The sequence below is a fragment of the Hyperolius riggenbachi genome, chromosome 6, assembly GCF_040937935.1.
Source record: "Hyperolius riggenbachi isolate aHypRig1 chromosome 6, aHypRig1.pri, whole genome shotgun sequence".
Classification (NCBI taxonomy): Eukaryota; Metazoa; Chordata; class Amphibia; order Anura; family Hyperoliidae; genus Hyperolius; species Hyperolius riggenbachi.
The window spans coordinates 41,737,422-41,749,604 of NC_090651.1; the positions used below are offsets into that span (position 1 = coordinate 41,737,422).

A 12,183-nucleotide genomic window follows, 5' to 3' on the forward strand; every position below is an offset into this window, starting at 1 on the left:
GCAGGGCTCAAGTTGGTAAGAGCAGGATCACTACTGCACAATCCTTATGCTCCTCTGCCATTAACACCATCCATTCTGCTCCACTGACTCGCATATAAGCCAAGGAGGTAACATTTCAGCACATTTTTTATGCTGAAAAATTAGGCTTATACGCGAGTATATACAGTATATAAGTATTTAGCTGTTTTCATGCTGTTCCATTTCTAATGTCTCTGTGTCCTCCTCTGCTGCACTGTACCATCATATTATATTTTACTGTGACAGTAAAGAATAGCTACTTTCCTTTTAATGCTCACAATCCTGTCTATTTCTTTTTTCCTTTAGAGATATTAAAATCCACTCAGACGCATCAGAGGAATTCCACATTCGGATGAACGGCATGTGGCTGCTGTTACAGAACAACACCTATATCAATGAAAAAGGTACAATAACGGCAAGGTCAGCCGCAGCGTAAGGGAGCCCACAGCTGAGCGCCGCTATACACACGCTATTTATAGACAAAAGAGGAAAAGGTGGAAAAATGTGGCAAACAATGTAAAACTGCATTTATGGAAAGAAAGACTTTGTGATTGTACAATGCTGAGTTTCTGGAACCTGCCATATGCTGCCTGTACCCTCTGCTGTTTCTTCACCAGCTCCAACATTCCAGATACACCCGTGGTACATTAGTTGTTGCCAAACATGTCATAGCTTTAAGAAAACCTGTAACTAAAAAAAGTTCCCCTGGGGGTACTCACCTGGGGTGGGGGAAGCCTCCGGATCCTATTGAGGCTTCCCCCGTCCTCCTGTGTCCCACGGCGGTCTCGCTGTGCCCCTGCGAACAGCAGGGATGTAATTATTTACCTTCCCGGCTCCAGCGCAGGCGCAGTATTGGCTCTCCGCTCGGAGATAGGAGGAAATAGCCAATCACTGTCGGGCCTCTATACTGCGCAAGTGCAAGTCTCCCGTGCCTGCGTAATAGAGCTGACCCGACAGAGATCGGCTGTTTCTGCCTATCTCCGTGCTGAGAGCCGCAACAGCGCCACCCGCTGGAGCCAGGAAAGGTAAATATATTAAGCCTTTTCAGGCTTGTCGAGCCAGGATTGTGGGACACTTCAGGGGAGCCAGCGCTGGACTGCCTGCAGCTACAAGAATGGGGGAAGCCTCATTGAGACACTGAGGCTTCCCCCTCCCAAGGTAAGTACTCCCCAGGGGACGTTTTTTTAAATACAGAGTCTCTTTAAAGTGAACCCGAGGTGAAAATAAAATGATGAAATAAATAATTATATTTATCCTCCTACTCCTAAAAATGACTTTTTAAGTTTCCCAAGGTTTTCTTTTGTATTTAAACATTTACAAAGCAGGTTGAATGTTTTACTGTCTCTAATCAGTGGCAGCCTATTAAGTGTCCGAGAGTTAGAGAAAGGTCAATAGTTCATGTATTTTACCTCATTCTGCCCTCAGAAGTTGTATTCTGCCAGGAAAACCTTTATGGCTTTAATTTGCTTATCAGTAATGTTTACTAAATTCCCGACAAGACAGGAGTTGTCACTTCCATACCTAGAAAATAACTCTAACTCGGCAGAAAAATAAGTAAAACAGCCTGGTTATTAATATGCTTGGCACTGTGCATACACATGTTTATCTCATCATGTCCCATATCGCCTTGGGTACACTTTAAGGGAAATATCCATATCTCCCAACTTTTCGAAATGAGAAAATGGGGGGGAAAGTGATCGCAAAATTTTGCGCGCAAAAGTCCGCGAACGGCACTTCACGTGCTAACTGTTTAGCACACCCGTGCTTAACAGTTTGCACCACTTTGTGACTCAAGCCCATGGTGTGTAAACTATGTAAACTTTAGATAAGATATATAGACAGGTTACTTATTATAGTTAGTTTTTCATCTCGGATCCGCTTTAGGGTTGCAGAGTGGACTGTGTTACAGAGAATATAATCAGGTGTTTATAAATGCCAGAGCAAATAGATGGCTTTTCAGTTTGTACTTAAATGCTTCCAGGGATGGAGATGTCCTGATTAGGTGTGGCAAGGAGTTCCAAAGCATACGGGCAGCATGACAGACAGATCTGTCTCCACGGAAAATGCTGCATCAGCACAACTCTGTAATTTTAGGCTAACCACAGAACTCGAAGGCATTGGACCAATCAAAGAATGCAGAATTCTTTTGTGAAAATTGGCTTACTGTGGCAATTTTAGACCAATCACAAGACTTGGATCCTACCAAGCATTTTTGAGTCTTGTGATTGACCTAAAATGTACGTGGTATTCCAATTACGGTAGTAAAATTCTGCATTCTCTGATACTACATACTGAGTCTCCGTGCAAATGTTTATGGGCCTAAATGTAGATAGAATTTTAGGCTATTGTCACAATTATTTTTTTCTAACTTTAGATTGTATCCGAATTCACAAAAATGCAACTACAGTGACCGTGAAAGCACCAAAAAATGAACTGGAGCAGATTGCTTTTGATGGGCAGTCAGTACAGGTAATCAACAGATCATCTCTTGGTATGCGGACTAACAAATTGAATCGTATATTTAGACAGGGCAGCCATCAGGGGGGGACAACTGACACTGTAGTGAGGAGCAGGAGCCCAGGGCTTCTGGGGGCCCTGGGCCCCCCAAAGCGACGGAAGGGCCGCATGTGCTGGCTGCAGCTCACTAACCAGCACACCGAGAAGAGTGACATCAGTGCTTGAACGTGGGGAACAGATTAGTGAGCCTGCTACAAAGGACTTTCTATACTGGGGCACCACATATATCTGGCTACTTATACTTTTGGAGCGTATATACCTGGCTACCTATACTAAGGGGGACCTATGCCTGGATACCTATACTGGGCGCACCTATACCTGGCAAGGCAGGGGGATGAGCTGAGACAGAAGGGGACAAGGGGTAACACAGGGGGATAAAAGAGCCACAGGGGAAACAGAGGTGGACAAAAGAGGCACAGGAAGAAAAGAGGAGGAAAAAAGAGAAGAGATAAAGGATAAGAACGGACCAACAAGTCCCTATCTCATTTGTTAACTGGGGACTACCTGTATCTTGGTAGTATTTGGTTTCTCTACAACATACCACGGTCATGCCCACTTTTTGTAGCATAACGCACTTCGCGCACGGACACAGTGGTGGGGTGGCTTACAGGTGGGCCCAGGGAGGGGGGGGGGGGCAAGTCTGATGATGTGTGAGGGGCCCTAAAATTTCTGATGGCGGCCCTGTATTTAGATATGTATTGTGGACACTGAATGTACCCATAGAGCTGAGATTGCCCAATCCATTAATAATTTGACTATGTCAAAGGTTAATGAGGACAGCAGGTCACTTGCAACTGTTTATCAGAGTGTTGCAGAAGATTCCTAAGAGACATAAGAAGCCTCCCCGCCTAACATTGGGATTATTTGTAGGGTCAATGGGATTAGCAAAAGTCAGCTCACAATTTACAATTTCCTCAAGGTGGTGCTTGGGGATCACCAATTAATTACTATCTACTATCACAACATCAGGGTTCCATGTCGAAGATATACATCCATATTCCATGTACCGGTAAATGTCTGGTATCTTCTCACAATCCAAACATACACCGATAGACATGCTGGCATCTAAAACCGAATTTAAAGAGACACTGAAGTGAAAACTAAATATGGTATAATGAATTGGTTGTGTAGTACGGATAATTACTAGAATATTAGTAGCAAAAAAAATATTCTCATATTTTTATTTTCAGTTATATACTTTTTAAAAAAAAAATAATACTGCATAATTCTCGAATATTTGCAGTTTACACACGTTTGAACTGCTCTCTGCAGAAAAAAAAAACAATACAGAGCCAGACACTTGAGATAATAAGCTTCAGAAGACAGAGTTCTCTGCGACTTTGAAAGTGGTGGAGCTCAATGGCTCTTTTGCATAGATAACTGGAGTTTCTTAACTCTTCCTGTACTGGAAACAATATTAGACTTGTCTCTGCTCCTAATGTTTTATTTCTTAGCTGTACTACACATACCAATCATTATATCATAATTTTTTTTTCTCGCTTCAGTGTCTCTTTAAGCCTTGTATACCTGCTAGATGGCTTTCCGATGAGGTAGCTGGTTGGGGCCACCTCTGCTGACTGACTGCTGAGAGATCTGGACTTCTGGATCATCTCATCCCAGCGCAGGCCATGGCCATTATCTTCTCCTTACCCCTCCCGCTCTGCCATGTACCACAATGTTGTCTCTCTCCACCTCCCTCCATAGCGATAGAAGGAGTTGCAAGCCTCTAAGCTAGTGGCTCCATCAGTGCAGAACTAAGCTCCCAACTGTCCCCCAAGGAATTGTGAACTGATCTCTGCGGGTGACAGTAATCGTATGGGTTTGCACAGAAATGGATTAAAATTAAATGGGGCCCAAGGCAAGATAGCAGTTTTTGCCCACCAATGTTGGCCACCTGGCTTTTTAGTAGGATTTAGTTGTTGGCTAACATCCACCAGGCCCCTACACTCTCTCCAGGCCCTAGGCAACTGTCTAAGATTGCCTTGTGGATGATCCAGTACTGGGTTGATATAGTCTAACTACCTTCACAAATAATCATTCCCAGACTTACAAGCCTATCCTTAAAGTGGTCTAACACGCAGCATTTCAACTTTGCTTTAAAAGATTGCATACAGCTTAGAAACTATTATACCAGATATTTTTTTTTAGCAGAAATTCACTAAATGGGTTAAACATGACATTTTAGTGATGCATTTAGCTAGAAATCTGTGCTGAGGTTTAGATACAAATGTATCTATTTACAATGTAAATAAACGAACACCTCTCTGAGAGAGCACGGAGGGCTTCCCAGACAGGCTTTTCGGAGGTCTATTTGCCTTCCAAACAAAGATACATTTGTATCTAAACCTCAGCACTGATGCAGATTTCTAGCTAAATGCAAAACTAAAATGTCATGTTTAACCACTTCGCCATATCTGGACGCATATATCCGTCCAGATAGGCATCGGTGCTGCAGCCGTGTGGTGCGCGCGATCGGGCGCGCGCAAGCGCGCTTCCGCTTCCTCCCGCTGCCCCCCGATCAGTGAATGGGAATATAATTCCCATTCACCGATCTAAGTCCCCGGCAGAAATACGGTCACTTACCAGCCTTTATATCGCCCCCTATGCTGCTATTGCGGCCTCCTCCTGAAAATCAAGGTTCTAAACCGTAATGGTATGGCCAGTAGCATAGCAATAGTAGATGCAGAGGTTGCGACTGTTCTAGGGCCCTTGGGCTAGAGGAGCCTTCCTTCAACCACAGCATTAGCTCTCTATTGGTCCTGTGCTGGTAATAATTATTTCTATAGATTGTTTTAATAGTATCAATCATTCAAATCATTCAAAACAAACTGTTCCCCTCCTTGCACCTCTGACACTGTGGCTGTCCTTGGCTGGTTTTGGTGCAACATAGCAACTGTTGGGGGGGGGGGGGGCAATGAAAAACTTGCACTGGGACCCATAGCCCCTTAGCTATGCCACTGGGTATGGGTTGTGCTGAAATTTAAAGTCCATACACAACTCTACGTGGCAGATTTACACTAAAACTCTATTCCTCCTTTCTAAAGTGCTTATTCACGTACTAGTAAAAAAGCCCGCCCATTTAAAACAGGCACTAGGACACGGCCGCTACCACCCCAACACCACCACCACCACTAAGCGCAGACAGACGCATCCCACTCGCCCGTCTCCCACCACTGTCCGAAGTATATGCACAGAGGTGGGTACTGCTTGCATGGCAGCTGGAAAAGCTGTTATTTCCCACAATGCAATGAGGTTCACAGACAGCAAACTGTCAGGTCTGGAAGCACGGACACAGGGACACAGGAGGACGCAGGGACACAGAGGTTTTATTGCATAGGAGGTTTGTATATAATTTAGTAATACTATGAGGTCAGAGCTGATGTACGTACATATCCCTTGTCAGCTGAAATATAAAATCTTTAAACCCCAAGGTTTTTTTTTTTTTCGGGGGGGGGGGGGGTGTTAAAACAAAGACAAGCTTGGGGTTTAATAAGGTGTGTGTGTATGTCTGATCTGTACACCAATTCAAAGTGAACAAACACTCCTCCACAAACTTAAAGGAAGATTACCGTTACACATTAACAATGTTCTTGGTCCACTGTGCCTCTTCAGGCAGTGGTGTAGCTAAGGATTTGTGGGCCCCGATGCAAGTTTTACATGGGGCCCCCCAAGCACTCTATACAAAACAATCGATACGCCGCACCAAAACCTGCCAATGGCAACTACAGTGTCAGAGGTGCAAGAAGGGGATGGGGAACAGTTTGTTAATAATTACTACTATTCAAAGTGTTTATAGAAGTCATTAATATGAGCACAGGACCAATAGAGAGCTAATACTGCAGTTGAAGGAGGGCCCTTCCGGCCCCCTCTGGCTCAAGGGCCCTGATGCGGTTGCAACCTCTGCACCCCCTATTGCTATGCTCCTGTCTCTTGGTATCTATTCTGCCCAGCAGGAACTGTTAAAAATTGGCTTGCAGAAGGAGAAATAAAAACATGGGATTGTCAATTCTGCTAGGATGAATTAATATTGATGTCCTCATCTTAAGTCGTGTTCTTACATTCCACCAGATTCAGGTCTCTCCGCGGATACGTGGAAGAACCTGCGGGCTTTGTGGAAACGCCGATTACTGTCCGAAGAATGATTTCCAGAAGCCGAATCATGAAACAGCAAAGAGTTGCAATGGATTGGCTCATTCGTGGACAGTGCCTGAAAATATGTGCCTTGCTGGTAGGTTCCAAGTCCAGATGTTCAGGCCCCTTACGGCCTAGGGGACCGTCTCACAAAAGTCGTAAAACAAGTGTGGCTGTCATCATCTTCACACTCATAACAAGTGTAGCTTACAAAAAAACCCCACTTGATCTAAAGTATAGTCCCCAGTATCGAAAGAAGAGATGGTTAGCAGTTGGGACCCCACCCCCCCCCCCCCCCCCAGTGCTCTGGGCCCCCCTGCAGTTGCAGGAGCTGCACTCCTTTAGTTACGCCCCTGTGTGTATGCGATGTCAGAAGGGCACCAGTTTATTGATCATCTCATCCCACGGGTTGGTTTCAGTTCACATGCATTCTTTTTCTTTCCAGGCTGTGCAATGTCCCACAAGTATATTATGTTGGAAGATCAGTTGATTGGTGAACAGCCATCCACCTGCTATTCCACAGAGCCGGTACTGACATGTATGATAGGCTGCCTGCCTGCTGCCACCACACCAGTCACTCTGGCTTTCCATTGTCTTCGTAAAGGTAGGTGTAATATTCGGTGTCACTTAAAGTGTACCCGAGGCGGTTTTAAATGTAAAAAAGGGACACAGAGGCATGTTCCTATCTGAAGGACATACCTCTGTGTGCCCTCCTCTTCCCCCCCCCCCCCCCCCAATGTGCAAACAAGCAGCTTGTTGGCAGACTAATAGGGAAGGGGCGTCCCTTGCAGGAGAGGAACACTGCATAACGCCCCTTTCCTGCCTGTCAGAGCCTTCTCACTGGCTCTCCTTTGCCTGTTCCCCTCCTCTACCCCGCCCCTTGCATTCCAATCACCGCTCTGAGCTCTGCATCTGCAGCAATGTCACCTCTGGGTTAACAGAACTGAAAGTAATGAAGAACTGGACGTAGGACACACTACCTGATTTTTTTTTTTACTTTTGAGATCGGTTTAGGTTCTCTTTAAAGGACCACATGTACTACATGTACATACATATAAAGTATAGATATCTACCAGCGTAAAATGCACTATAAATTACTTTTCTCCTAAGTCACTGTCACTTACAGTAGGCAGTAAAAATCTGATCTGACAGATCTGATCGGTTTTGGGCTAGTTCATCTGCTCATGGTGGATCTTCTGCATTCCCTTTATCATTTATAAAAGCAACTAGCTAATTGCCCGGCGTTGCCCGGGTATGTATTTGGCTGGTGTTGGCTCCGCCTATTTTTTCTAACCCTAACACACAATTACTCACTGACCAAGTTTGTGAGCTTTGCGGTCTTTGGTATCAATAATCTGCATTGAAATGAAACAAATCTGATTGAGTGTGTGTGGCTCCACTCCCTTTTCTGAATTTGAACCCCAGTCACCCAATAACCAACTGTACCAGGTTTGAGGCCTGTGCCATTAACAGTTCAAGAATGGTAGCAATTAAATATTCCCCTTGAAAAGCAACAGGTGAAGTTTGATTTACTTTTGTAGGCTCCACCCACTTTTCTGAATATTAATCCCAGTCACCCAGTGACCAACTGTGCAAAGTTTAAAAACCCTGCCATTAACAGAATGGCTGCAGTGTACATTTTCCCAGTGAAATTTGTATTTGTCTCCACCCACTGATGACCCGGCGTTGCCCGGGTATGTATTTGACTGGTGTTGGCTCCGCCCACTTTCTAACCCTAACACACAAACATTCAATGACCAAGTTTGTGAGCTTTGGAGTTCTTGGCATCAATCATTTGTATATTCCCATAGAAATTAAACATTGATAGGCTGCTTGTGGCTCCACCCCTCTCCAGCATTTGAACCCCAGTCACCCAATGACCAACTGTAGCAGGTTTGAGGCATCTGCTATTAACAGTGTAAAAATGGCAGCAATTTAAATATTCCACTTGAAAATCAACAGGTGAATTTTGATTGGCTATTATAGGCTCCACCCACTTCCCTGAATATCTCAGTCACTCAGTGACCATCTGGGCAAAGATTGGGAACCCTGAAATAAATAGTGTAAGAAGGGCTGCAGTTTACACTTTCCCAGTGAAATGTGTTTTTGGCTCTGCCCACTTTTTGTAACCTGGACACAAAGTCACTACTCAATGCCCAAGTTTGTGAGTTTTGGGGTCCTTGGCATCAATAATTTGTATTTTCCCATGAAATGAAACAAATCTGATTAACTGTTTTTGGCTCTGTCCCCTTTTCTGAATTTGAACCTCAGTGACCCAATGACCAACTGTACCAGGTTTGAGGCTTGTGCCATTAACAGTGCAAGAATGGCAGCAATTTTAATATTCTCCTTGAAAAGCGACATGTGATTTTTGATTGGCATTTTTAGGCTCCACCCACTTTTCTGATTATTAATCCCAGTCACCCAGTAACCAGCTATGCTAAGTTTGAGAACCCTGCCATTAACAGTAAAGAAGGGCTGCAGTTTACAATTTCCCAGAAAAATCTGTTTTTAACTCCACCCACTTTTTGTAACCTTGACACACAGTCACTACTCAATGACCAAGTTTGTGAGCTTTTGGGTTCCTGGCATCAAAATGGAAGCAGTTTATCCAGCAAAGAAATCTGGCTGTTTTTGGCTCCGCCCCTTTACTGCATTTGAACCCCAAACACTTAAAGAGACACTGAAGCGAAAAAAAAAAATATGATATTATGATTTGTATGTGTAGTACAGCTAAGAAATAAAACATTAAGATCAGATACATCAGTCTAATTGTTTCCAGTACAGGAAGATTTAAGAAACTCCAGTTGTTATCTCTATACAAAAAAGCCATTAAGCTCTACGACTTTCAAAGTCGTGGAGAGGGCTGTTTTCTGACTTTTATTATCTCAACTGTTAGTTAATTTTTTACTTTTTCTCTGCCAGAGGAGAGGTCATTAGTTCACAGACTGCTCTGAAAGAATCATTTTGAATGCTGAGTGTTGTGTAATCTGCACATATTAGAGAATGATGCAATGTTAGAAAAAATACTATATACCTGAAAATAAAAATATGAGATTATTTTCTTTGCTGCTAATCTTCTAGTAATTATTCATAGTACACAACCAATTCATTATATAATATTTTTTTTTCGCTTCAGTGTCTCTTTAACGACCGACTGTAGCAGGTTTGAGGCCTCTGCTATTAACAGTGTGAGAATGGCTGCAGTTTCAATATTCCCCTTGAAAATCAATAGGTGAATTTTGATTGGCTCTTGTAGGCTCCACCTACTTTTCCGAATATTAATCCTAGTCACCCAGTGACCAACTGTGTGAAGTTTGAGAACCCTGCAATTAACAGTGTAAGAAAAGCTGCAGTTTACATTTCCCCATGTAAAAAGTTAGTTGTTTTGGCTCTGCCCACGATTTCTAATTTTGACATACAGTCACTTAATGACCAAGTTTATGAGCTTTGGGGTCTTTGGCATCAATAAGTTGCATTTTACCATTGAAATTAAACAAATCTGATTGGCTGTTTTTGGCCCGCTCCCTTCAGAATTTAAATTTCAGTCTCCCAGTGACTGACTGTAGCAGATGTTAGGCCTCTGCCATTAAGAGTGCATGAATGGCAGCAAAGTAAATATTCCCCTTGAAATTCAAAAGGTGAATTTTGATTGGCTGCTGTAGGCTCCACCCACTTTTCTGAATATTAGTCACAGTCACCCAGTGGCCAACGGTGTCATGTTTGAGAACCCTGGCGATAACAGAATGGCTGAAATCAATCTAACAAATCTGATTGGCTGTTTGTGGCTCCACCCCTTTAGTGAATTTGGATCCCAGTCACCCAATGACTGACTGTATCAGGTTTGAGGCCTCTGCCACTAACAGTGTAAGAATGGTAGCAATGTGAATATTCCCCTTGAAAATTAATAGCTACATTTTGATTGGCTGTTGTAGGCTCTACCCACATTTCTGAATATTCATCCCAGTCACCCAGTGGCCAATTGTGTAAAGTTTGGGAACCCTGCAATGTAAAAAATGAAGTTGTTGGCACCGCCCACTTTTTCTAACCTTGACATACAGTCACTCAATTATCAATACTTTGTATATTCCCATTGAAAAATAAACAAATCTGGCTGTTTGTGGCTCCGCCCCCTTCCTGAATTTGGACCCTAGTCACCCAGTGACCAACTGTACCAGGTTTGAGGCATCTGCTTTTACCAGTATAAGAGAATGGTAGCAGATGAAATATTCCCTTTGAAAATCAAAAGGGGAATTTTAATTGGCTGTTGTAGGCTCCACCCACCTTCCAAAATCTTAATCTGTGACCCAATGACCAACTGTGCAAAGTTTGAGAACCCTGCCATTAACGGTGTAAGAATGGCTGCAGTTTATATTTTCCCAGTAAAAGTTGTTTTGGCTTCGCCCACTTTTTGTAACCTTGACACACAGTCACTCAATGACCAAGTTTGTGAGCTGTCAGGTTCTAGGCATCAAAAATGTGTGAATGGAAGCAGTTTATCCACCAAGGAAATCTGATTGGCTGTATGTGGCCCCGCCCCTTTAGTGAACTTTGACCCCAGTCACCAAATGACCGACTGTAGCAAGTTTGAAGCCTCTGCCATTAAAAGTGTAAGAATAGCAGCAGTTTAAATATTTCCCTTGAAAATCAATAGGTGAATTTTGATTGGCTGTTGTAGGCTCCACCCACTTTCTTGAATCTTAATCTCATTCACCCAGTGACCAACTGTGGCAAGTTTGAGAACCCTGCGATTAACAGTCTAAGAATGGCTGCAGTTTACATTTTCCCATTTAAAATGAACGGCTGAAATTTGATTGGCTGTTTTATGCTCCGCCCACTCTTCCTGGATTTGTAACCTCGGTCACCAAGTGACCAACTGTGCAAAGTGTGGGGACTGTGGCTCGATTACTGTGAGAATGGCAGCCTTTTACATTTTTTCCATTGACTTGAATGGGTGGAATCTGATTTGCTGTTTGTAGCTCCGCCCAGATGTGCAGGGGGGCCGCGAGACCCCCAGAACATATCATCCCAGGTAGTAAGGTATCTGCATACCAAGTTTCGTTCAAATCGGTCAAGCCGTTTTCGCGTGATCGCGGCACATACACACATACATACACACATACATAAATACATACATACATCCGATTTTATATATATAGATTCCTGAAAAGGATCAATACAGACATGTCAGTGAGTCTCCCTACTAACTGCCAATCAGTAAATGTTTTTTAAAAAAAATAAAACTCTGAGAATCCCTCAAAAAAGACTAGTTAAAAACCTGTCATATATGTCAGATGTTTTATTCTGGAACAAATGTACATTTTAAATGTACGTTTCCCAATGGATTTGACATATTACATTTTTCTCAATAGTGGGACTTTAACCCATAAGCAGCTTCAATAGAGTTATCCCATTGGAGATAAGTGCTCTGCTTTTGACCTCAGTAGGCAGAACTCCTTGTGCTGTAAATTCTTGGAATGCTTTGATCTCTCTCTACTAGCATAAAGACCCCGATTC

At 43.2% G+C, this 12,183-nt stretch overlaps 1 protein-coding gene across 1 annotated transcript in view; it reads left to right on the forward strand.

Annotated features, from left to right (window-relative positions):
* LOC137522040 (vitellogenin-1-like) overlaps nucleotides 1-12,183 on the forward strand; it is a 337,455-nt gene that overhangs the window by 314,048 nt on the left and 11,224 nt on the right. Inside the window, exons 32-35 of the mRNA XM_068242060.1 lie at nucleotides 325-422; nucleotides 2,393-2,487; nucleotides 6,604-6,763; nucleotides 7,112-7,270. Of these exons, the coding sequence (XP_068098161.1) occupies nucleotides 325-422; nucleotides 2,393-2,487; nucleotides 6,604-6,763; nucleotides 7,112-7,270 (512 nt within the window). The remainder of the gene's footprint in view (nucleotides 1-324; nucleotides 423-2,392; nucleotides 2,488-6,603; nucleotides 6,764-7,111; nucleotides 7,271-12,183) is intronic.